General features: G+C 45.4%; 1 protein-coding gene across 1 annotated transcript; it reads right to left on the bottom strand.

Annotated features, from left to right (window-relative positions):
• Positions 1–221: 221 nt before the first annotated feature.
• On the bottom strand, positions 222–26,966 carry ankrd12 (ankyrin repeat domain 12). The gene is made up of 13 exons (XM_086129439.1): positions 26,759–26,966; positions 15,020–15,133; positions 13,553–13,709; positions 10,235–10,306; positions 9,786–9,926; positions 8,933–9,136; positions 8,546–8,688; positions 8,322–8,469; positions 3,895–8,042; positions 3,719–3,817; positions 3,534–3,584; positions 3,197–3,385; positions 222–2,751 (listed from the first exon to the last, which is right to left on the bottom strand). The coding sequence occupies exons 2-13, from the start codon at positions 15,077–15,079 to the stop codon at positions 2,566–2,568; spliced, it is 5,598 nt and encodes a 1,865-aa protein (XP_085985565.1). The 5' UTR covers positions 15,080–15,133; positions 26,759–26,966; the 3' UTR covers positions 222–2,565.
• Between the last annotated feature and the right edge of the window lie 9 nt (positions 26,967–26,975).

The following is a 26,975-nucleotide window of genomic DNA, read 5'->3' as shown; positions in this document are numbered from 1 at the left end:
CTAACAATCATTTTTCCAAATTAGTCTACATTTAAAATAAAATTACACACATGTAGGCTCAACAATAATTACAATGAAATACAAAATGTTGAAATGGACAATAAAAGGGTCTTTTATGAATTATGAAGGTTTTTCCGTGACTTCATATGCATGTATCTCTTTTTAAAAGTGGTTTGAAAAAATCATGTTTCATAAAAATAAAAATCCCAGCACAAGGAAGCTTTAAGTTTCACAACAAATAAAATTTATTCAATTATATATTACAAGTATGTACAGGTCTTGTAACAAGTAAATATTAAAATAGACATTTTTTAGAACTGTCGTTCATCAAAAGGCATGTTGAAAAAATAGCTTTTTGCTGCGATCTCACGTTGAAACTGTCAAAGTTCTGTTCATTTTTTTTAACTCCCTCACTCTCCTCCATGGACTCGAATGCACACACAGGATGGCACGCACACAAACACACACGAGGAGGTGGCGAGTACACACAGGGAAGAAGGAAAAAAAAAGAATCAGGGATACTTGAAAAAAGGCATGCACAGTGTGAAATTGCCCCTCCGTGAGTCGTCACCTTACCGTGGTGGAGGGGTTTGTGTGTCCCAATGATCCTAGGAGCTAAGTTGTCTGGGGCTTTATGCCCCTGGCAGGGTCACCCATGGCAAACAGGTTCTAGGTGAGGGGCCAGACAAAGCACGGCTCAAAGACCCCTTATGATGACAAAAATATATGGACCAAGGTTTCCCTTGGAGCAGTGTGGTTTTCGTCCCGGCCGTGGAACAGTGGACCAGCTCTACACCCTTAGCAGGGTCCTCGAGGGTATGTGGGAATTCGCCCAACCAGTCTACATGTGTTTTGTGGACTTGGAGAAGGCGTTTGACCGTGTCCCTCGGGGAGTTCTGTGGGGGGTGCTTCGTGGGTATGGGGTACCGAACTCCCTGATACGGGCTGTTCGGTCACTATACCACCGATGTCAGAGTTTGGTTCGCATTGCCGGCAGTAAGTCTGAATCGTTTCCAGTGGGGGTAGGACTCCGCCACGGCTGCCCTTTGTCGCCGACTCTGTTCATAACCTTTATGGACAGAATTTCTAGGCGCAGCCGAAGCGTTGAGGGGGTCCGTTTTGGGGGCCTCAGTATTGCATCCCTGCTTTTTGCAGATGATGTGGTGCTGTTGGCTCCTTCAAACAGGGCTCTCCAACTCTCCCTGGAGCGTTTCGCAGCCGAGTGTGTAGCGGTTGGGATGAAGATCAGCACCTCCAAATCTGAAACCATGGTCCTCAGTCGGAAAAGGGTGGAGTGTCCCCTCCGGGTCGGGGAGGAGATCTTGCCCCAAGTGGAGGAGTTCAAGTATCTTGGGGTCTTGTTCACGAGCGAGGGCAGGAGGGAGCGAGAGATTGACAGGCGGATCGGTGCAGCGTCTGCTGTGATGCGGACGTTGTATCGGTCTGTCGTGGTGAAGAAGGAGCTGAGCCAAAGGGCGAAGCTCTCAATTTACCGGTCGATCTACGTTCCAACCCTCATCTATGGTCACGAGCTATGGGTCGTGACCGAAAGAACGAGATCCCGGTTACAAGCGGCCGAAATGAGTTTTCTCCGCAGGGTGTCCGGGCTCTCCCTTAGAGATAAGGTGAGAAGCTCGGTCATCCGGGAGGGGCTCAGAGTCGAGCCGCTTCTCCTCCACATCGAGAGGAGCCAGATGAGGTGGCTTGGGCATCTGATTCGGATGCCCCCTGAGCGCCTCCCTGGTGAGGTGTTCCGGGCATGTCCCACCGGGAGGAGACCCCGGGGAAGACCCAGGACACGCTGGAGAGACTATGTCACCCAGCTGGCCTGGGAATGTCTCGGGATCCCCCGGGGAGAGCTGGAAGAAGTAGCTAGGGAGAGGGAAGTCTGGGCTTCCCTGCTAAAGCTGTTGCCCCCGTGACCCGGCCCCGGATAAGCGGTAGATGATGGATGGATGGATGGATGGATGGAGTGTGAAATTGTGACACAGGAAAACACACACACACACACACACACACACACACACACACACACACAAAAAGATGGTGAAAAAGCACATGAGGACATCACGGACACACCGAAAACAAACACTTTGGTCCATTAAAACAGGAGATGTTTACAATCAAAATATCTAGTACTTCTTTTTTGTTGGTTTGTTTTTGTACAGCGCTCTTTTAAACAATAATTACACAATTTTTTTGCTATGTACAAATGCACAAGTTTTGTATGTAGAAAATAAATTAAAAAAAAAGAGCACAATCTGTACACAAACATATCCACACTCAACTTTGACGTTTTATGTGAGAGAGAGAGAGAGAGAGAGAGAGAGAGAGAGAGAGAGAGAGAGAGAGAGACCCTGCTTAACGGGACAACGATTAGCGCTGGAGGGTTCAGCGTCATATTTGGCGCCGCGGCTTCAAGCGCTGGCCAATTCAGGCCTTTTGGTCTCCTGGACCGGCATCCGGCTGGATGGGGGTTCTAAGTGCTCCACGCCGCGCCAGTCGAGCACAGTGCCCATTTAAGTGCTTCACATTGGGCCGTGGGCATGGCATTGCAGGCTTGGCTCATATGGGCGTGAGGTCAAAGTCGTCATTGACCTCCACCAGCGGGATGTAGAACTCGGGGATCTCGAAGATGCTGGTGGACTTGTAGGTGGCTGGCTCAAGCTCCTGGAGCTTGAGCTGCCACTCCAGACGCTGCACAGCATTCAGTGCCGCCGCCTCATGCTGTTGGCGCATCAGCAGGCACGTCTAGAAAATGCACAGTACATATTCATGAGTTCACTGAGAATTGTCATACACATACACATGGACACACACACACACGCGCACATGCACACACACATTTGAACTACAAGTATTTCAATTTATCTTCAATTTTATAATTAATTTATCTTAAATGTTATATTTAATATATCTTTTATTCAAATAATTACAATATAAAACATATCAATTCTTACTACTTAATACTGGTGGAGTAGTAAGAATTGATATGTTTTATATTGTAATTATTTGAATAAAAGATATATTAAATATAACATTTAAGATAAATTAATTATAAAATTGAAGATAAATTGAAATACTTGTAGTTCAAATGTGTGTGTGCATGTGCGCCGTGTGTGTGTGTGTCCATGTGTATGTGTATGACAATTCTCAGTGAACTCATGAATATGTACTGTGCATTTTCTAGACGTGCCTGCTGATGCGCCAACAGCATGAGGCGGCGGCACTGAATGCTGTGCAGCGTCTGGAGTGGCAGCTCAAGCTCCAGGAGCTTGAGCCAGCCACCTACAAGTCCACCAGCATCTTCGAGATCCCCGAGTTCTACATCCCGCTGGTGGAGGTCAATGACGACTTTGACCTCCACGCCCATATGAGCCCAAGCCTGCAATGCCCATGCCCACGGCCCAATGTGAAGCACTTAAATGGGCACTGTGCTCGACTGGCGCGGCGTGGAGCACTTAGAACCCCCCATCCAGCGGATGCCGGTCCAGGAGACCAAAAGGCCTGAATTGGCCAGCGCTTGAAGCCGCCCGATAGTGCACGCGCAGGACCTCCTGTTCGTTGGACACGATCAGCTTCTCCTAAGAGGGAAGAAAAAAAGAACCTGATCATGCGTGATGTCGAATCTTGCAAGACTTGATTGATCGTGTCTGACAAGCATTATCCGCCAGTGACTGGGTGAAAAATGGAAAACCGTCATTATATGTCGCCTCACCCTCTCAATACTGTGCTGCAGGCGTAGTTTCATGCGAACAACCTCCTGCTGCTTGAACATCTCCTTCAGTTGTTCGGGTAGTGAAGGAGGCGGCGTTATCTGTCCAGGATATTTTCGTCAATTAATCCTCTAGTTCTACATTTAGTGGTATGATACCGATGAATGTGTGGACTTACCGTGGGAATACACAGCTTGCTGAGCGGGTTCCCGTCCAGGAGGTAGGAGCCGTTAAAGGTGACGTACTCGTCGTAATACTGTGGAGGCTGCGGCACTACACTACACAGCACTTTGCGCTTCTCTTCGATCTTCCTCCGGATGTGCAGGAACTCGTAGTAAGGGTTGGCGCGCTCTGTCTGGTAGGGCTCGATCTCCTCCAGCTTGACAGATGCCACAATGGCAGCGAGCGACTGCTGCTGGACGGGTTCATCGCTGTCCCGTTCAAGGTCCTGTTGTGGGACCGGACCTCCCTGGCAGGAGGTTGGCTTAGGCATCTTCCTTTTACGCGGGTGGGGCAATTGCAGGTCCACTTCCTCGTCCGATGAGCGGAGCTTGAGCTTGGCACCAGAGCAGTCTGACTCTGGTTCTCCAGACTGGGGCGAAGAACTGCTTGAGGCGCTATTGCTGCTGCTACTACTACTACTACTACTGCTGTTGCTGCTGCTGCTACTGCTGGTGCTGCTACAGCTGCTGCTGCTGCTCAGGTCGCTGTGGCCCATCGGCTGCATGGCAGCCAGACAGGAGTCTTCGGCCGAGTACTCAGGTTTCCTGTCCAAAGGGTCCACTTCCATGGGCTCGGACTGAAACTCCACAGTCAGCTGCTCCTCAAGTGAAGAACTTGGAGGGTTCTCAGGCTTCTGCTGGACATTGCACATGTCTTGGTCCTTATTCGCACTGGAATCATAGTCCGACATCTCCATTGTAGGGTCACAGGTGACTACATCAGGAGGTCTTGGATCCAGATTCTCATGCAGACATTTAAACTCTGTGCTTGGTAGAAATTCAGTAATGCACGTGGAGGGTATTGGACTTTTCGTCACCTCCACCTTGATGCTCTCAGGGAAATTTTCCGCACATTGATGTTCTGTGGCATCCATGGTCGCCAGTTTTTCCTTGTGGTCCAAAAGCTGGGCGGAAGGAGGGTCCACCGGCAGTCCGGCAGGGACAGGAGTCTCTTGCTGTAGGGTTTCAGGGTCCGTGAGATCAGGTGTTTCTGTCGACAGAGATGCTGATGGAGGGTCAAAGTCCGCCTTGGTAGCTTCCAGTTGCAAATTTGGACTTTCCAGACAGGGGATGTCCCTCATGACAGTGGCATCAGAGGGTTCTATTGGCAGACTACCACACAGAGTGAGACTTGGAGGCTCTCTGTTCGGTGAGGAACTGCCATCATTATCTTTATACTCTGCGACCGAATCAGTGGTTGAACAATGTTGACCGACGCTCACCTCTTCTCTTTCTGTTGACGTCTCCCTTGTCCGCAGAACCTCTGCATTGGGTTTTGGTGGACTGTCAATCAACCTGGTTTCAGTCGATGCGTTGGCATCCTCGTCCAGGATGGCCCTGAGGTAAGGAGATTCATGTCTGCTAGGAAGTGTCTGTCGTTGCGCAACCGGAAGAACAACGCAGTCCTTATCCAGTACAGTTGGCAATCTGGTGGCCTGGATGACGAGGGAAGACTGCAAGATCGTGGGCTGCGTGTCAGTCGGCTCCGGGTTCATGTCGGAGTCATATTCCACATGCTTAGGGGTCATCGCCACTGCCTGACAGGAGTCCTCCGAGCTAGCGACTGAGACCAAGGACACGGACCTGGACATGAGGCTGCAGTGTTCCCCCTCGGGCCGCGGGGATCTGCTCAAGCAGTTCTCAACTGCAGACATGACCTTGTTGCCGATGGGGGGCAGGCTCTTTCCGTCTAGGGACACAGTCCTGAGACTGGAGACGTCCTTCAAGGGTTTCTCCCTGCCGTGGGTGTCAGAAACTTCAGAGCTTTTGGAGCGCGTGAGCTCTTTGCTGAAGCAGGCATCTGTCTTGGTCCTGTCTTTTGGCCTGGGTTTTCCAGGGTCCGGCAAAGGTCTCTGTTTGAGCCTCTCCCGCTCCTTTTGTTTTATCTTCTCCAGGTGCTTCCGGTGCCACTGCTCGATCTCTTGGTCCTTTAGACTAAGCATTCGCTCAAAACTGGTCTGCATCAGGTCATCATTGACCAGGCGCTTCTCTTTGGGCCTGGCGTCTCGTGTTCCAGCAGTGGGGGTTTTCGGCTTGGGCTTTTCGGCATCCATCTCACTTGGCTTGACTTTGCCGAGCTTGGTCTGCTGGCAGCGGTCCTTGTGTCGGTCTTTGTCTTTGTGCCTTTCCGAATCTCTGTCTCGCTCCTTCCGGTCCCGATCTTTTTCTGGCATCCTCCCCACCTCCTCTTTAGACTTCGTGAACGAGGACTTGCCACTTTCAGAGAGATAAGCCTTCTTCTCTTCCAAAAGTAATTTCAAATTGGAACTTGAGGAAAGAGTTCCATCTTTTAGCTTCTCTTTTCTTTTTCGGTCACAGTCCTTCTCCTTGAAGCGATCGGATCTGCCGTGATCAGAGGATTTCTCCAAAGGCTTCTTCTTATCAGAACTTATGCGATCCCTTTCTCTGTGATCCATGAGCCCATAATCTCTCTCGGAGCGTTTGTCTCGACTCTTTCGGCTGTCTTCATACTTCTTTGCAGTGGCTAGAGACTTGGGTTTATCACTCTCCTTGTAGTTTTTATCACCTTGCAAGTGACAGGACGTGGCTCCGGATCGCTCTTTTTCCTTCCAGCGCTCCAACTGACTCTGCGGTTCTCCTCTGTCTGTGTGCTCCGACTTGAGCTTTTTTTCCTTGTCCGGATGCTTTTTCTCCATTTTTTCCATTTCCTTTTCTTTTCCTGGGAGCCGCTTGTCTGTTTTCTCGCGCGTGGGCTCCAGATGTTCCTGATCAGCTGCGAGAGTTATGGGCGTCTCGTCCGCCTCCTCTTTGATGTTGTTGCTCTGCGGCAGTTCGGCATCTGGAATTCGCCCGCTGCACTCGCCTCTGTCGTCGCGCTCTTTCACCCTCTCCTCCCTACGCTCTTTTTTCACCGCCTTGTCCTTATCACGCTCGTCCCTGTGCCGCTTGTCTTTGCTGCTAAAATGTTTCTCCTTGGAATTCTTCTCCTCCTTGAAAGGAGAGCCGTCGGACATCCTCTGGAGGGAGCAGTGCTCCTCCGCTTCACATTTCACAAGCGACGTGTCATCTGTCTCATCGCTTTTGAAGAAGTTCTCCTTCCAGAACTCTCTGTCAAACTCCAGATTCCTGTGGCCGTCTCTCCTGGCGTCCTTCTGCCTGTGACGGCTGCGCTCTGTCTCATACTCTCTCCGATCTTTGTCTTTCTCCCGATGTTTGACTTTGTGCTTCTTAGCCGCTTTGATGTCCAGGTCGGTCTTGCGCATGGCGCCCTCGGAACCGACTGGGCCGGCGGAGTCTCTGCATGGGCTGGCACGGCAGTCATCGCGCTCACCATCCCTCTGGTGGTGCTTGCTCTTCTCTTTGTGCTTGTGGGCCTTGGTGCTGGAGCCCTCTGTGGAATAGTCAGCGTCTGAGTAGTGGTTGTACTTGATGGCATCGGTGGGACATGAGCTATTCTCCTGCTTGAGTGGCGTGTGCTTGTCGGCCAGGCCGTGGTTGAGTTTGGGTGACTTGATGGCCGACAAGTGGAAGAGGTGAACAGACGAGTCGTCTTTGGGGCTGAAGGACATCTTGAAGGAGTCCTCCTCCCGGCTCTTGTCCGTGCTCTCTGACACAGTGGCCAGCTGGAGGACGAGCGACTTGCTGTTCTCCTTCCCGTCCTCTTGGTTTTCTTTATTTTTATTTTGGCTCTTGTTCTTTCTCTTGACTTTACCCTTGTCTTTCTGCTCGCCGCTGTCCTTTTTGACCTTGATACCCTCTGAACTGTGTGAACAGGTGGGCGAGCTCCGCTTGTCGGGGAGGCTCTCCTGCTCGTCGCTGGACGCATCCGAGCTGCAGTGTACCCGAGGGACCTTTGACTTCTTGGACTTGGAGAGAACTTCCCGCTTAGCACGCTGCTTCCCAGCCACATTGTTGCACTCCTTGTCCTCTTTCTCCCTCTGCCGCAAGTCTCTCCGCAGGATGTGTCGGTCATTGAGTGCTTTACTCAGGTCATCCTCCTCTTCCTCATCCTTGAACTCATACTCGTCCAGGTCCGGCATGCACGAAGACATTTTCGCTTTAGCATCAGAGTCCTTCTCTGCGTCTGAGTCGTCCATGTTGTCATCCATGCTGGAAGGGTTGACAGATGGTGGATCCTCAGAGTCTGCTTAACAAAAACATGGCATATATATATAATAATAATACATTTTATTTATAAGCGCCTTTCAAGACACCCAAGGACACTTTACAATAACAAAAAACACAAAACAATATGAGTTGAGCAGCGGCAGCCAAAACGCGCCAGCGTTCACTCAACCCGGAAGTCAGAAAGAAACCACAAGGGAGGGAGAGGGGGAGAAAAAAAACCACGCTATATGACAGGACTTTCATTATTTACAACTGTCATTTTACAATATGACATGTATACAAATCTTTCATGTACCTGAGGAACTTTCATCTTGGTCTGAGAGCACTACCTCTCCTTTCAACAGCTGCTCCAGCTCCTCTGAGTCGGCTACGTCCACTGGCCGCTCGCCGCGCTTGTTGGCCTGGAAGGCATCTCCACCATGGCGTAGCAGTAGCTTAACAATCTGGATGAGAATTGCAGGAGGTGGAATAAAACCAACGCTCAACATATTTCCAACAGATAGTCTGTGCATTTCTTACGTCTTTATGTCCGCTGCTGGACGCGTCATGGAGAGGTGTGTCGTCATCCAGACCCTGCGTGTTCACCTCAGCACCAGCTGCTATTAACACTTTAGCCACATCGTAGTAGCCAAGATTACAAGCTTCATGAAGCGGGGTCCAACCTGCTCAAAACACCAAAACATAACATCAAAATGGTATAAGAATGAATAACAATTCAGAGCAGATCCTTTTATACCCAATCCTAGTTATCCCGTTCACCTTTGCCATGTTCCAAAAAGGTGTTTGATGAGCATTTTTATTTTTTTTTTTTGCCAAATGTTACAGCTTATTTGGAGCATGCTGCAACATGTTGTTCATGTTTACTTGCGGAAAACAATACATTCTACACTGGCATTGGGCTCCCACCTGCAAAGTCCTTGACGTTGACGTCAGCTCCCAAGCTGATGAGGTCTTTGACTTGCTTGGCGTCGCCCCTAATGGCGGCCATGTGCAGTGGGGTCTCGCCACGCTCGTTCCGCTTGTTAACCTTGTCCTTCTGCCGCGACGAGGCGCTGCTGGGGACCTTCTTGGGCACTGGTGTGGTCTGCGAGGGGTGGCTGGGCGTGGAATCTGTAATGGGCAGACAGACAGAGAGACATCTTTAATGTAATTAAAGAAAAGTATCATGACACTATGTACTTTATAGAAACGTACAGTAACGATGAGATAATTAAAAAAAATTGCCTCAGTTCAACGCACATTATTTTGCTCCTTCGGGTGTCCGCCCCTGAGGGAAGCATAATAAAGACATGCAGATATGGATGGATGGGTGAATATACATGGAGACGGTCACTTCTCAGTGAGCTGCGGTATAATTAGTCACTTTTTGCAAAAGAGACAACGGTGAGTATTGGAACAGCGGAACACCAATGCTACTGGTGATCTCATCTGAGATGTTTTGCTTTGTGTTTTAGCGTTAAGATAGCAGAAGGCAGCGTTGTGTGATAGTTTTCAATATATTACGTGCAATTCTCACTGTTTTATGTTCAGTTGAACAGTACACTTTAACTGGGAAAAGTAATAAACAAAGCATTTTTTTAAAGTATTGTTGTGAAGAGAGTTAACTGTTAACCCAGGGGCCCAAGCAACACCTTGTATCTCAAAGTTTTTAAACAATAGTTGCCGAACCCCACTCACTGACAGTCCGTTGCGTCGCTCAGTGTGCGACGGTCTTAACTTGAACTAAAAGCTTGTGTGAGGGGGGGAAAGGAGCACAAACCTGGACTGTTTGCTGTCATTTGCATGAGTAGAGCCATCTGCTTGCGCTCAGACAGTGGATAGCCAAACAAAAGGTTGGGGGCTTGTGACTTCTTGCCCCCAGCCTCCTTTTTCACCTTCTTCTTATCTGGACCATCCTTATCTGAAAAACAACATCAAAACAACACGTCACACATAGAGACAGAGATTCCTGTGTTGACTACAGACCTTGTATCCAGCAGCAGATTACAAGTATGAGGTCGAAAATGCAGTACTGTACGCCCACCCCATCCTGACCCGCCTCCATCACACCCAAGGCTTTGACGACACACACATGCGTGGGCAGATGGAGGGTGAGAAAACACACACACACACATGTGCTTGTGCGTTTGCGACGGGCAAGGCGGACAAACGAGGAGAAACTTGGGGAGAGCACCGGTAGTAGCTGCATCTTTAGAATCAGTTGATTACCTGTGTATGTCCGGCAGGGGGCCGCTATTCTCTCGCCCCAGGTCTCAGCGGACTGGCCTGGGTCTGACTCATCTGTGGTGCAAAGCATTGTGGGAAAGCACGGCATTAAAACGCTCGCCCTGCTCACGTACACGCACACACATTATGAATGAGTCATGGCAACACACAACAGAGGGCAGCAGTGGACAACAGCAGCTCTTTATCCCCCCCACAATCAACCCTTAATGTTATTTTCAACTCATAAATACAGAGAAAGGCTTTAAAAAAAAAGCATGGATCGACACGTCACACAACGTGGCGATGGCCTCTCATGGAAAACTGTTGCAATTCATACTTGTATTATATATCCAATACAATATATCAGCGATAATATATCTGCTCAGTTTTTTTAACGTGGTTCAATGGGAATTACATTTAAAGTCTTGTCACAGTTGTTACATTACTTTGCCCCGTGCCCCCCAAAAATTTGTTAATTAAAATGTATTTATTCATTCTATAAATGTGCAATAACATTATTAAATTAAAGCACAAAAAATGAATGATATTTGCGAAGCCATTGCTGACTAATTTAACCACCCAATTTTCCAAAATATCATGCTCAAGTTATTTTACCTTACTGGCATTATAATCAAGAAATGTTTTCGTTTGTTATTCTTAGTTATCCAGGTGGTCATGGTAATCCACAAAAGATGAGGCATGCATGGCGAGGCGTGCGACACACTTTTGCAGCGTGTTAACTATCGTTGCTCATGTGCAGCGTTTAAAAATGCTCCTCTCTGCCCTCCAGATTCCCATTCTCTGCCAGTACGCTCGGTGAATTGTAAATCAAACAGCCACCTGTCTGGTACCCCCTCCTGCTAATAGAAACATGTGTCGCAGGCTGTGACGCAAATCTTCATTGACAGAAATGCTGAAATGTAATATTTATTCTACACATTTTTACAGCATTGGAAAACGTTAAGAATGCTTGTGTCATGTTTGTCCTCCTCCAGAAACCATATTAAAATATATTTGTTCAATTTTCAAACATTTTTGAAAAAGCTCCGGAGAGCCACTTGGGCAGCGCTAAAGAGACATGCGGCTCCGGAGCCGCAGGCTGCCGACCACCGCTCTAGGCAATTGGACGTGCTTGTTGAATTTGTTCAAAATGACTTGGGCAATTGTGCCGTTCAATTATGCTAGACCTGGGAAATTAATTGAATCCATAAATTAAATTTAAAAAAAAAAAGGTTTAATACATTTTTTGGGTGGCTTTTGGAATTCAAAGCACATCTCTGCTGACGCTGTCAACAAAGAGATGCTTATTTACAAAAGCAGTGTCACTGCTTTTAGGAAATTATACTGACTACCTTTCAAAAAAGCCAATCACGACTGATTCCTGCTAAGACACAGAGAAGGTAAGCAGAATCCCTACCGCCTTTGTTTGTGTATTACATGAAAGGAGGGATGTGGAGGCAATCACAGCATCAGGCATGCTGAACACTGCTAAAGACATGGGGGCCGCAATTCTATGGTGCAGAAGCAGTGTTTTAGCTACATGTTGGAAACTTCTCTGGTCCGCATATGAACAGTGGATCTGTTGGTCGCAGCCACGTAGTGTGCTCCATTTTGCTGCCCTCTCCAAGACACAATTCAATAAGTAATTCCATAAAAACGCGAAACAACACATCCTTACTGTCTATATGGTGTAAAATTACACGGCCTTTTTAGTATTATTATTCGCACAAGTGGCTTGTGCGGATGGATTTTGACTCGAGGCTTTTTTTTTTTTTGCCTGTTGACGTTACCAGTTCGGGTTAGAGTCCACCCTTTACCTCAATGTTACAGACATGGATGACGAAATTGCATGAAATACACAGAGAATGAGAGAGTGTGTGTGAGAGTGTAAGAGAGAGCACACTCATCCACAGGATGAGAGCCTGTGACTGGTTCTGAGAAGTCTCATAGGTCCGTGAGGTGCTGCTAAAGTTTACACAAAGCAGCGGCTTGCGGGAAAGATGAAAGCTCACCGGGGCGGCAGTGTTGTAAAATGCCCGATGGCACACTTTACTGTAATTACAGTATTTAAATCACAACCAAACACGCTGCAACCGGGCTAAATTGAGAATCAACGAGTAGCAAGACAAGCTCGTTGCACAAGTTCAAAGCTTTGATTTTGCAGTTTGCATCCAACATGGTAACAGAGGAGAAACTCTAAAAGAGAAAGCGCTTACTTGCTGAGAATTTCACATCCTATAATTTTTTTTTTTTTTTTTAAATCTAAAGCACTGCTGGTCCATGTCTGAGCTGTCTACAACCGCCCTCAAAGCTCATACGTGGACAAAAAGGGGGGGGGGGGGGGGGGGACCAAATGGCTGAGCACAGTTGCAGCTTTTAAAATGACTGCAGCGAGTATTTATGGCAGCGTGATGACAACCAAAATCACAATGAGCAATTACGTCGTAAAACTTTGCGGTTGATAGGCCTTTCAGTTATTTCGAAGGAGGCCATCATATTTCCTCTGTATTCTCATACAGCTTGCAGCAATGTAAGATTAAAAAAAGATATCTTGTCGAGGTCTGATGGGCACCCAGATGTTAATCCAACACAAAAAATAAAAAGTCCTTTCGGTTCTGATCTTGTAATACCAAGCATCTCACTTCCTGTTTTTCGACCAATCACTGGCCACTCCCCTTGCTCTCTTTCACAGCTGTATGGTGCCCCCAGGGTCCTTCACAATATGCAAGGTCCTTAGCAGCCCCGAACAATTGTTAGGTTTGACTTTTTTCATTCATTCATTCATTTTCCGAACAGCTTTATCCTCACTAGGGTCGCTGGAGCCTATCCCCGCTCTCTTCCGGCAGTAGGCGGGGGGCACCCTGAACCGGTTGCCAGCCAATCACAAGGCACACAGAAACGAACAATCATTCGCGCTCACACTCACACCTAGGGACAATTTGGAGTGTTCAATCAACCAGCCATGGATGTTTTTGGAATGTGGGAGGAAACCGGAGAAAACCCACGCAAGCACGGGGAGAACATGTAAACTCCAAACAGGGAGGCCGGAGCTGGTATTGAACTGCACTGTGAGGTCGACGTGCTAACCACTGGACCACCGGGCCGCTTTGACTTTTTGTCCCAGCCAATTAACTTATATATGGAGACTCACTAAGGCAAGAGAGTCCAAACTCCGTCCTCAAGGGCCGTCCAGCACTGGACATTCCTGCACTAAGGTGACGTACTCAAAATAATGACGACGAACCCTAACTAACAACTGGCCAACAGGGATAGAGCGACGACATGGCAAGCTGAAGAAGACGTGGAATAAAGAGTCCTCACCGGTGTCTGAGTCTCGCTCCTCCGCCATCGTCTGGGTTGGACTGTTCGTAAAGGAGAGTTTGCGCTTCATGGAAGACTTGACTTTTCCTTCCTTCCCCAGCAACTCGCTCCGGTCCAGCTTGGGTGTTTTGGTGAAGGGGGACAGCTTGTCTTTGCACTGTTGGACAGATTAAAGAGAAAAAAAAAAGTCAAAATGGCAGTTTTAGGGTTTGAATAAAAATCATTAGATACATAGTCTAGTACAGTGGCTCGTAACCTGGGTTCGATCGAACCACAGGGGTTCGGTGAATCTGTCTCAGGGGTTTGATGGAGCCTCTGTCATGGAGGTTAAGACACACCCGACTCAATATGTCAATTAGTTATGACACGCGCGCTTGGCCATCACTGGCTACAGATGATCACATTACATTGAGAAGAATCCGAGCTTGATGGTTGCGCCTTCTCGGCAGCACGCGTGTGCCAGCACTGGTTTTGATTGGGAGGAATAAAGGTTCGATTAATGTGCATATGAACTGGTTGGGTTCGGGACCTCTAATAAGGTTAAGAACCACTGGTTTAGTATGATATAAATACGTAGTTGAGTCAAATGTGTGCCAGGTGGCAGGGATGAAAGCAAAAATTTTGCTTCTACGGCCATTATGCGAGCGTTCGCAAACAAACTTTTCATGGCATCACCGACAGCCAATCAGCATCACGAAGGGACCTAGGTGACTTGGATATTTTATTTTGTTTAAATATGCAAAAACTGCATTTAGCGTTTTGGACTTTTGAAAAGTAAGCCACCTGTTCTTTTTTTTTCTCTAAATGGTTCATTTCAGATTCTTAGTGCACCCGATATGCATACCAGATCTGTTCTATTCTGTCGAAAGTGGAAAATATTAAATGCAGCAATCACACTAATATGTATTATTTCATTCCCTTGCCCAATCAGAATCAATATGAGAACTGATAAGGCACAGGCTCAATAAGCAGTCATCGGGACAACATTCTTATCAATTCCCATCAGTAGCATCACCACCTCTGCTATGGCTCATTTGCAGGCTCTGTGTGTGAAACATCCCACTGTCGCTAAACTTAGTCAAGATCAAACATTTCCCAACATCTTCTAAAATAAACAGAGAAGCAAGACTTTTCCGAGCAACCTTTTCCAAAACGTCAAGATAACCTCTGAAAAGAAAAAAAGTGTGGAGGCGACCCAAACCAGGGACTGTCGACTGAAGGAGGAGTCCTTTTTTTTAAGTGGCATGGGAGAATGGTTGTGACATATGGAATGTGCGCGAAAACAGAAGGCAATAATTAGGGAATGCAGCGTCTTGAATTTCATGGCGGTTGCTATAAATACGGCAATGACGTTTTAATGCTTCCACCGAATGAATGTCTGACATTTCGGGCTACAAGTCATTCTCAGATAAAAGGGCATCTTGGGAATAATAATGTGTCAGGAAACAAGGTTTGTCATGTCCGTACCTTCTTTCCCGCTTGCTTTTCCACCATGGCGCCATCTTTGTCGCTCCCAGGTTTGGCCATGGTGTGGCATCCGACTAGCTGAGACAGCTCCGGCACAGCGGGTTCATCATGTACCTGAAAATGAACGAAAACATCAGGTGACCTGTCAAAAATGTCAGGAAAATGCATTTTAGTGATTCAAACTAAAAGCAGGGGGGGGGATTTTTTGTTTTAATGGCGTAACGGAGTAACCCTAATGTTACTAGGCACTTCTGCTTGAAAGAAAACACAGCTAGGGACGTCCGAAGTACGCTTATTGGCATTCGAGGCAGAGTCTTTGGTTTCCTCGGCAACGCATTAAAAAAAAAAAAGCATGCATCCATTTTTCTTTCAAATCAATAAAGAAATATACAGTTGATAGATCAATGTGTATCTGTTATATGTTATTACATTGATCATTCCAGCAAATCAGAGCCACTTACCATTTGTAATACTCTCAAAATGAATTCATTTCTATATAGCTCCCCATCTTTTGGCGATTTCCCACTTAAATTTGATGATACTGTACACATATTGAACATTTCAATGTGTATCGGTTCTTTTTTTTTTTTTTTTTAATCACATAATTTTTTTTGTCCTGAAACTCTTCGTGGGTTTTTAGTATTGTTTTTAGCAAGTTTGCAAATACAGGGCGGCCTGGTGGTCGACTGGTTAACATGTCGGCCTCAAAGTGCAGAGGTGCAAGGTTCAATTCCGGCACCAGTCTTCCTGTGTGGAGTTAGCATTTCTCCCCGTGCCAGTGTGGGTTTTCTCCGGGTACTCCACTTTCCTCCCACCCCCCCACCCCCATCACAAAGACGGCTGGGATATGCTCCAGCACGCCCCACGACCCTTGTGAGCAAAATCCATGCACTGTAGCCATGACATCTACACCAATTGAATGTTAACACAATACTGTACATATCAATATGCAGGACGCTTTATAAAAATGTATTCTCAAGTAATTGCTTGGGGACGCAAATGGCACCAATTTGGCTGAATGGCCCAAAGAAGCATTAACATAAAATGAGGGATTCCTCTTTTTGATACATTTGAATGATCAAATGATAAACAATACAATGACATTGTTATTCATAGGCTTGTGCGGGATAAAATGACAGGTCCAGACAGCTACGTAGTTATTGGGCACATGCATAACTTCTCTCATCTAGAAAGGACACCATTGATAAATTATCTCGTTTATACAACCAGTGGGGAAAATGCCTGCTTGTCACAAAATAATTGACACCCGTTAAACCTCAATTTGAAGTTATGTTGTTTGGATTTGTCACAATCACTAACCTGTCTGTCTCACTCTCAGCTCTCTCAACTCTGACAATGCGTTTAGCCGGCTGGGTTCTTTATATCAGCCAAGGGATACTTATTAGGAGCATCTTTATTGTTGCCGATTTATATCGCCCACCCCTATTGAGGAATTGGGAGTTCGGGGTTCGGGCCAGAGTACGGTTAGGTGTTGTGATAGGATTAAGAGTTAGGATCTGAGGGTTGGCTAGCATTATATATTAACTCATTCAGTACCAGCCAATTCTGGACCAAGTCTGAAAAGACGTTTAAAAACGTCTTTGGGAGTGAATGAGTTCAGATAATGTTATGGGTGAGGTAGCAATAGGAACGACCTGAACCCGAGTTCTGATAGAATTGACAATGGGTTAGGTTTAGGAGTTGGGATATGGTTTCGGGTCATTGTAGAAATTAGAATAAGGCAGGTGGGGCAGGATTAGGAGTTAGGGATGGATTTAAATTAGAGTAGGATTTGGAGTTATGATAGGGTTGAATATGGCGTAGGGTTAGGAGTTCGAGCAATTGACACCACAAGCACTAAATATTTCAACCGTTTCCTGCATATCCAGAGTACAAGCACGACAGGACAGAGTACACTTCCCTGCCGGATGCCAATGAGAAATCAGCCATTAGTCAGCAAACACACTTTCATCAACAGAAAGGGGGAAGCAAGCAGCCAACCTTAAAAGCGAAACTGGCCGCATCGCAGAAAACAACCGTGGCGAGGGCGGGCAGTGGCAACTGATATTACGATGGCGCGCGGACCCCCCGCCAGCTCGGCGTTGACCAAACCAGCACCGACGTTAACCTTAGGCTGTTTCAAGTCAGGATCAAACCTTGACACAGTTCACACACACACACGACAGCTAAAATGATCCTGGCATGCTCACACAGGCTATTTGAGGGAAGTATAAAAAGATTATCAAGCACACAAATTAAGCGTGTGAAAAGGGCACGCTGACTGGCTTAGTGGTTTCCCTGCTAACTCCATAATCGGCCCACAAAAAATATGTTTTCCCAAGCAAAAAGGCATAGGAATTGTGCCAAGTAGTCCCATCTTGGGGCTGCAATAGAAGTTGATAGGTTCCACGAGTTCTCCATGCAACACAGATGTGAAGCATTACGTGAGTGATTTTAACTGGAGATGTTCCGATCGGGGTTTTAAGATGTTCTTGCATGCATTACATGAGGTAGTTTTTTTTTTATCAATGGCAAAACTTCTGCAGCTATCAATGCATTCTTGTTTGTTTTTCTTTTGTCTTTGTGATGCCGATGAACAGAACACAGCAACACTTTACAGGCGTGTCACATCATCAAGCGGCTAGATTCGAGCTACTCTGTTTCCACGGTGCATTGTGTGGCACGATATATTTAATTAATAAAGATATAAGGATCTTCATCCTTCCTACTATAGGTGCATTTTTTTTACCAGTTGCTGAATGTGTGTCATACTTAAAGGTTTGCGACTTTTCTATAGTGACATCCATGCCAATTCCTCAGTGTAACTGCCGATGAGTTGTGCATTGCTGGGAAAAAATGATGCAATGTTAAGCCAGTACCTTGTCTCTTCTTATTTTGTAAAGACACATACAAGCAATTCTTAAAAGGAAAGAAACAGTTGGGGAGAAATATGTCACTCCCTTACCAGAACAATAATATATCAGGTACACAGGGTGATCGTTGGGTCTTCAAAGGTTTTGTTTGGATTCGCAGATCACGCACATTTTTGAGCGATAGTAATAGGCTACCGATCGATCAGAACACCCCTAATTTTAACGCAACAGTGACCAGATATAGTCCAAATGGCCCAAGGCTGGCCTGAAGCAGTTTAAAGGTGGTATATATTCTTCCTAACAGTTGAAAAACACCATCATATTGCTTCAAAAAATATATAATAAAGTATCGATGCTAACGGTTTGCATGTCCATGCTGTTTTGCATTAAGCTAAGTGGACATTCTTACGGTAAAGCTATGTGGTTCTTTTAAATACGGTGTAAAATCTCTTTGTTCTATGTTTAGTTTGACAGTAAATTTCAACTTGGGAGAGGAAAGAGGCAGCTTGAAGCCTCTTTTTTTGAAGAATTGTTCCTTATCTGCAAACCTGCTGCTTGTTAAGTGAGTGGAGTTCACTTCTTCCCTACAATGCTCATCTTTTATATATTTCACTCGCAAGTCAAAAACTAAAGGTTTGCCGAATGAGGGATTGTATCACGAAAAATTCAATACATGAAAGCACCACTGTACAGTCCAATGGTCCTGGAAGAGCTTTTTCAAAGGTGTCAGGCTAAAACCGCCTTTGCTACAATTTGGTAAATTTCATATGTTTTTCCACAAATCTTCATTATTGGGGAATCCACACCTATGGGTGTTATTTTTAGATAAGATAATGACCAATGTCAGGTGTTGAGAACGATTTGCTGTCTTTGATGATGCAATGTTAATGGTTGAACAAAGATGCAGTTTTTAGGGTCACCACAAAAGTGATCATTTTGTCGTATTTTTGGATTATTCTGATTTCTGAAACCCACCCTATCTGTAAATCTCATCGTTATGACAGCTCTGAGAGGTATACGCGTACGTCCTTGATAGAGGTAAAGCTGCTAACAGAGTAGCTACGCTGCACGGTACCATGCAGGGGGGGTATCAATGATGATTGTATGTTGGCGTAGCTGTGCGAGGAGCACATTCAGTGTAGTAACCCGATCCTGCGACTGCAGCATGGGACGGGGGCTAAGAATAGCATCGCAGGCCTGACACGCAGCACAGGAACGAGCAGCCGCAGTAGCGTTGACGACACCATTAATCGTACGTGTGGCACAAAGGAAAACCATACCGTGGCGTCCACTTTACTAAAATGTAATATCGCGACGGGGACATTCAGAGGCATCGGGTGTATTTGTGTATGGGGTGGGGGAGGGGGGGCTGCGACAACTTAACAGCCCGTCACATGGTTCTCGGCGTCGATGGCGTCAGGCTAAATGATGGTGTAGGGGTGGATATGGGCGGGAGGGGGTGTGCCTCTAGTCCCAGTCGCCGCCCCCTCCTCCACCACTGACTCTCTAATGAGGAGCAGGACAAAGGCAGGCGCAAAAAAAACAAAAAAAAAAAGGCCTGATCACTACATGCGACAATGAGGGAGAAAGAGGGGCCAGGGCAGCAACAAAGGCCCGCAGAGATCCAGACGCCTCTATAGCGTGACGGCGGCACTCGGGGCTTCAGGCCAACGCCAATGACGCATGGTTTATAATGTGCATTTTCACGAGGCATGCTGTCAAGATGACACAAAGGAATTGCCCTTCGACAACATGTGTGATTAAATGGCACATCAGAGAAGAATGCAAACCTCCACCATCGCCAAATAGTGATAAGAGCGCTTTACCAATGAACGGTGGTAACATTTCAAACGGCTCGTACGACAGCTTCAGACACACACACACACGCATACCCCCCCCCCCCCCAACCCCCAAGCTTTCCAGGACGTGTAACTATGTACGAAATGACTGCTTCATACCAAAATGGTCGACTTCCAGTTTCATTTCAGGCATGGCTTCCTGAGACTCTCATGCACACTGTTTCAACAGACATGTCCAACCAATATCATGTTGATTGGTGAAACCCGTGTTGGGGGATAATTTTTCATTCATCGGAAAACTACTAATTACCAACAATTCAGTTGTGTGGTTTTGGGTCTTCAGGCGTCTGTCCACTGCCGACTATACTCAACCCAGACAGAGAAAACCCAGAGCATCTGGCCTGGGTTCCAGAGGTCTATTGGCTGCGTGAACGTGTCAGTTGAATTCATGGGAGAGGGAGCGGAAAGATGGGTGTCGTTACAGATGACAAAAGGCACGACCATCAAAGAGCCCTGGTATCATTTTTACCCTTTCATTGTAATTTAATGACACTGATCGTGGTATTGAGGTCAATAAATCTTTCAAGACAACATACTCAAAACAACTACCTAAGCAAATGAATGCAAATCAGAAGAGTGGTGGAACATTACGGTCAGTGAAGCCCGACAATGAAAATCTCTCGACAAGCCAAATGTAGCAAAACAAACTGAATCCATCTCGATGATCATTTGCAAAAATAACTATGTCAACGTGTGGCACGATAAAGGGGATGTAGACGCAACGTGATCCTTTCTAGCCTAGAGCCCCTCAGTGCATTCACTTACGGTGGAAGTGGAACATTTAATTTCGCTTCGTCTTAGTTTACTTTTCGTGTACGTATCAACAACTAACCAGATACTTTTGAGGTTTTTTTAATGTCATTAACTCATTTAATCCCAGCCATTTTCACTGGAGCAACCCCCTCAATCCCAGCGTTTTACTGGATTTTGAATGATCTTGCAAGGCCCACAGAATATTTGGTTCTAATGCTATATAAACATGGAGCCTACCAAAATGTAGTTTGGACTCTCTTCTTTCAGCAGAAAAAAACATTTTGTTTCGATCTTTTTCCATTCGGCATTACAAAAATGGCTAAGTTTCATGAAAATGGCGATTCCTGGGCAAAAAACTGAGAAAAAGAGCTTTTTGTAAAAGCATGCATTTCTAGCATGTGAGGCACCACTGCCACCTACTGGTCATTTTTTAAAATGATTTACAATGCAAACGGATTATTCTCACTCACAGATTGCATCAGACCCTCCTCCTCTCCATGACGCAAAAAAAGACTTAGACGTACAAGTACGTCCTTGGTAGGCGGGGCCTCATTTTAAAAAGACGTACAAGTACGTCTTGTGGAATGAAAGAGTTAAGTATTGATACTGTCCTCATTGTCGCTGTTAAAACCATAATGTCCCAATAGCCTGACAACTAAAACATGATGATGGAAGACATTCTATTTGCTCATGTAAAGGTTATACGTGTTTTGTGAAAATATTGTTAACGAGTACTCCCCAAAATAGCGGCCATTAAAATGAAACTAAAGAATGCAAGCGCAAGCCACTATGAATGTAGGTTAATGATCAGATATGCAATTGGTGGACAAGAACAATGGCGCCTTTGCTGGTAATTGTGGGTTAAAAGCAAGGAGCATAGCGTGCAGGGTGAGGGTGCGACGGGCATTAGAGTAAAGGTTAGGGCCCACGCTTGGGACGTTTCTTCGTTCTCAAGCGAGGCAAGCTCACATGAACGGGGGGGCATTTGCAATCCATACGAGGAGGTTCCTCCTTTCGTGTTTGCGAAATAAGAAACACATGAGTGTAGCTAATGCATTAAAACAATTCCAAATACCGAGTGGATGCATTCCTGGAGATGTGAGGCGAGACCACTTGATGCAATCGGAAGAGTGTGAGGGCAACAACCTATGGCTGGATTTGCAGTGCAAGTCTGACCCCCAATTATGATTTCATGCCTCTATCCAATATTTATTTACAAATCTGCTATGTTTACATTTTGTGGATATTTGCATGTAAACAACGATAAAAGTGTTAACATCGAGCGGCGTCTATGTGGAAATCTACGAGGATTAAGCCAGTGACACATCCACCAAAACCAAATGAAGGTTTTCGAACTTTCTTTTAATTATCTGAACACTGAGGCAGTCAAAAACAGGCGCATCCGGTTATGTTAGACGTATCCACCCAATTTCTCATCCTTGGGGGAGCTGGCGTCCGAAGTAGTTTTTTTTCCTGACCTTCAACGGGGTGCAGTTTAGCGTGAAATGGCATCGAAGCAAAATGGCTGACTTCCTGTCAAACTTCAGGGATGGTTCTTTGAGACTATTTTGTAATTCCTGCTAGGATAGACAAGTCTACCCAATTTTGTGTCCTTCGGCAGAACTGTTGTCAAGCACAAATTTTTACGAACGTTCCCAGGGGTGCAAAATGGCTGCTTCATTTCGAAAAAGGCCGAGTTCCTGTTAAATTTCAGCCATATGTACTTTAGAATTCTACGTGTGATGGCCAATTCCATTTTATGTGGATTAACCAATATTTGGCCCTGCGATTGGCTGGCAACCGGTTCAGGGTGTCCCCCGCCTACTGCCCGAAGTCAGCTGGGATAGGCTCCAGCACCCCCCGCGACCCTAGGGAGGATAGAGCGGTTCGGAAGATGAATGAATGAATAACCAATATTTGTATCATACTTTTTTTCCTCAACCTTCAAAAGGTGCGTCTGAATGCAAAAGAGTTGCTTCAAATCAAAATTGCCGAATTGCTGTTTCATTTGGCCACTTTGTGATGATCTTGTCACCAGAATAAACAAGCTTGCAAACTTTGGTGAATTTCCAGGCATGTCGAAGCTCTCCAAAAGTCAACTCATTTGTCAAGAAGAATAAATCCACGACTTGTTTGTTGCGGGTCTGATTTTGATACTTTTTTAACACGGCAGCATTATAATCAATCCAGTCAATGTGTGCGGTGTAGTGCTGCAGTGTTCATTTCATGGCTACGCAGTACTCCTGCAGTCTGACAAATGATCAAGCCAGTTAGCATGGCAACATGTCTGCGTGGCAGTATTTTACAAGACGAGGCGCGACAAAAACACTCAGCGGCGCATTTCATCCGCCAGTGAGCACCACGAGTCCATGATATGCGCTTGGCGGCATGCTCCTCCCACTCCAACGCACATGCGAGGCCTCTACACTTGCTCGAGAAAACCAGCTGCACACTGGCTCAGTCTTGGCATGTGCTCTGCTGCTTTGATGAGAAGTGGTGTGTAATTTCAGAAAGGTATTTGAGTAAAATGGTGATGTTATCTGGGTTTGGTGAAATTCACAATTCAAAAGTGTTAGAAAATGTATGCCAATTCATATTCAGAGGTTAAAAAAAAAAAGCCTCACAGCTAAGCGTCACCCAATGATCTATTATAGCATCATCCGATTGGAGCTCATTTAAAAAAAAAAAGCTAAGAGCTTGTCAAAATACAAGCCATGGAATGTGCCGTGAATGGCCGCTTCAATTGCGAATTAGACTTGTGTTCAAATTTGTGCATGGATTCTTGAGATTTTTTTCACGCGTCCCGTTTTAGAAATGTCCATCCAGTGACTTTTGTGTCCTTATGCGAAACTCGCGCTAATTTTTTTCAAATTTACCAGTGTTGCGCAAAGGATTGTGAAAGGGCCGCTTCAAGCCAAGATGGCCGACTTTCTGCTGTATTCCAGGCATGGGTCCTTGAGACCATTTCGTGCGCTCTGTTGTTCTTGATGTATCCACCTAAAACAATATGACACCTAATGTGAAATAAAATGAAAACATGTTTGATTTGGTCAATAAGCATGCAAAATGTTTTTCTCTCCCTCACGATTAAATGATTTTTCTTATTCAGACGCTTATGTAATTGTCCCTTTGTCAATGAGCTATTCTCCAATTTAAGAGGCTTATAGTCTGGCGGCTATATTATCCTTGTGCGGCATCCAGGTTACACTGTACACACATATAGGCTTGAGCAAGATATTAATGATAAAGATGACATCCCAGTGTACACGGATGGACACAGATCCTTTTCGGCTACCAGTTAATGAGCAAATTTCGAATTTGAGCTAATAATTCACTCCAGTTTACTCGATGTACCCATTCATCTCAATCAACCGATAAAACGAGAGGCGCAACCCGGGAAACTCACCACACGTTATCTTTGTGATATTTCGGCATGGATAATGATACCATTACACAGTGATAGACGATAGCTTGTGTGTGGAGAAGGAAAAACAAAACATCCTAAATTAATTGCGATTTGTCTGGGATGCAAAAATATCTACGAGATTCCGATTGGCATGACTGTGACTATACTGTACCGGGAGCAATATAAATGCAAATGGATTAAAGTATCGATATTTTGTCCCACATCAAATACAAATGCTCCGTTCCAAAGGTGAATATTGCATCGTTGAATATATCGCACTGTCAATGTAACCCGAAAAAAGTTAAAAGTTAAATACAACTGAACTTTACGGAAGTGCACTGCCCTGGATTAAAAACAAATCTCAGGCACTGTAGCGTCGTGCACACACAATTCAGAGATTTAATTCAGTAATTTTTCCCATAACAAGGGCGAGTACGGAAAAAATTATCCGAATTTTGATTGACATTGACATCATGATTAATAAAACAAATAATCATTTATTTCAAAACTTCGTATTCATTCATCTTTCAAAACTACACTTCTCAAAACTACCAAACACTCATGCACTTTCATCCCCTGCACGCTGAACACGATTCTTTTGTACAAAATGACCTTGTAAATATCATGTGAAATTCGAGGCCCTTTCATTTTCATTGTGCTGCAGACACACCTTTGTTGCATCCAAACATTTTCTGCATTGCATCATTGCACACATTCACACATTTTCTGCATTCCATATTGCTCACAATCAAACCGTGAATAAGCATCTCCCTTATCGTTTTAGTGGATTTCTTATATTCTTATATTGTTGACCTTGTCATGGTGATTGATTAAAAAAAAAAAAAAGCAATATCACATGAGAAGTATTGAAACGGATTCACTTACTGGTTCGGTCAGTTCATTAGATATTGCACTTTCTTAAAATGAAAAGATTTGAACTGTTGTGTCGTTAATTTGCACGTACAGTATCGGCATCCTATTCTTTCAAAAAATGAAGACGGACTATAAAAACTATAATCCTCAATTCTTTTAATCGTATTGTATGCATTGAGAATCTTTCTGCCAATGAAGAATTTACTGCTGACAGTTTTTGCCTTTCACTTTAACTGGCATTAAATGTGTTCCTGTTCACACAGAAGAAAAGTATGTTCATGTTTTGCATTTTGTTCCCTTCCTGCACCGAACGTGAACCGGACCGTGACTGTAAAACCAAAGTATAACGACCAGTCATTTTGTGTGGGGCTTTTTTTTTGGCCACTATTAAATCAGAAAAGCTCAACGCACTTGGAGACAACGATGCCACATAAAATAATTGCAACGCTGATTCACCATTTGAATTTTGCTGTAGAACCGAACATCAATTTGCTAAGGGGGAAAAAAAAAAGTTATTTACACCAATCTGGGTATTTTTGAGCAAAGCCTCTCATGTCCTGCTTGTTCTGAGGCATCAACCAGTTTGATCGCGAAAAGCAGCGCGATGGAAGATCCCTGTCGTGGTCCAACAGGCAAGCGAGGCTCCTTGCGGGGTTGAAGTCGGAGAAAGCAGAAGGATAAAAGTCTCAAGACGATGTAGAGAGAGGTTCAGATTGTGTTTAGTAATCGTGGATATGTGCATTTAAAAATATGTAAGTATTTACAAGTCAAAAACTACATAAAATGGCTGCCAATAGCCAAACTACATGCCAGCTCCTTGCATTTCCAGTGTATGTTTTTCTATATCATTTAATTACATTTAAGGGTGGTGTTGTGAGGCGAATTTCAAATTATGTCTATGTGCTTCGGGATCATAATTGGCGGTGTATTTACGTGTTAAACTCAAAATACAGGCAATTCTAAACGTTATGGCGGAGATATCCATTATATTATACACTTACAAGGGGGTCACCATCTGTACGGTTCCTTTTGTTAGTGTTTGGAAAACGAGGTTTTTGTTCATTACACTTTTTTGATTATTTAAAACGCTTGAGAGATTATTTTGTTTGAATTATGGCATATACGAGCACATTTAAACACACTGATGACAGATCAAGATTGCCATGCTGTCTTAGACCAATTTCCAGCATTGGTGATTTTTATTGCCTCTCAAGTGACCGTTTAGTGTGCAGGCAGACGTTTTGTGTGAGTGGTAGCCATGTAAAAAAAAAAGACAGGCGGCTTTTGTATCAGGAGGCAACACACACCCCCAACATGTCACAGTCAGGCTGGACTGACTGGCTAGGAGGATTCTGGCTATGCAAACCACACTCCTGTTGTTCAATAACGTCTTCTAATTTATCGAAACGACATATAATTTGCCATTTTATTAATAGGTAAGCACAATCCCCAAACACAAGCGCAGGGCTATGATCCTAAGCCTTAAGATGTCCAATGAGTTGTCATGACGCTATGTAATAATATTCCAATTACAGCTAGCATGTTACATGGTCGAGTATTTTATTTTATTTTTTGTGTGTGAGGGCAAAACAAGCCCAGCTCACAGAGACAAAAGCCCCACCATCACCGCAGACCCTCACCAGTGTACCCCCTCCTTACCCCCCGCAACCCTCCTCCCTCCTTCAGATCCCCAGCTAGGAAGCTAACTGTAGCTCAGTTAGCTCCACTACTTCAACCCAGCCGGGGGACATCTCAGCCCCTTACCCGCCCGCCATGCTTAGATCCGCTAGTTATGGTAGGTGCGAATGTATACAAATGTCCATACGTGGCACTCGTACGTAAGAAGACATGAAAATACGTTTCCCCACACGTACGTTACGTCAGTTTAGCTCGGCGCTCGCACAGGGCTAATAGCAACTAGCACGATTCCGCCTCGCCGTCCGCGGGATAAACAACACGCAGCGCACCGCCTTACCTTTTACGTTGGCCGCCGTCGACACATCCGCGGGTGGCTCGACTCGAAACCGTTATTCGTCCCCCCCTCCCACCCCAACCCGCCCCGCTTCTAAAAGGGGGAAAAAGCTCGGACGTTAACCGTAGCCTACGGCAGTGTGACGTTCATCGCCGCCTTTTGAAAACATCGCAGCCCCTTAGTTCGCTCTCCTCCTCTCAAACCGAGAAAAGACCAGCAT

Source organism: Hippocampus guttulatus, chromosome 14 (assembly GCF_054856545.1).
Source record: "Hippocampus guttulatus isolate MCC_2025c chromosome 14, RoL_Hgut_1.0, whole genome shotgun sequence".
NCBI lineage: Eukaryota > Metazoa > Chordata > Actinopteri > Syngnathiformes > Syngnathidae > Hippocampus > Hippocampus guttulatus.
This window is presented reverse-complemented; position numbering and strand designations above follow the sequence as displayed.

Bases quoted from the DNA above. Each gene is read 5' to 3' on its own strand.
- ankrd12 (XM_086129439.1), bottom strand. From the start codon at position 15,079: ATGGCCAAACCTGGGAGCGACAAAGATGGCGCCATGGTGGAAAAGCAA. The intron at 10,307-13,552 runs GTGAGGACTCTT...TTTGCACCACAG, and splicing joins GGAGCGAGACTCAGACACCG to ATGAGTCAGACCCAGGCCAG. The intron at 8,689-8,932 runs GTGGGAGCCCAA...TGTTTTGAGCAG, and splicing joins CAACGTCAAGGACTTTGCAG to GTTGGACCCCGCTTCATGAA.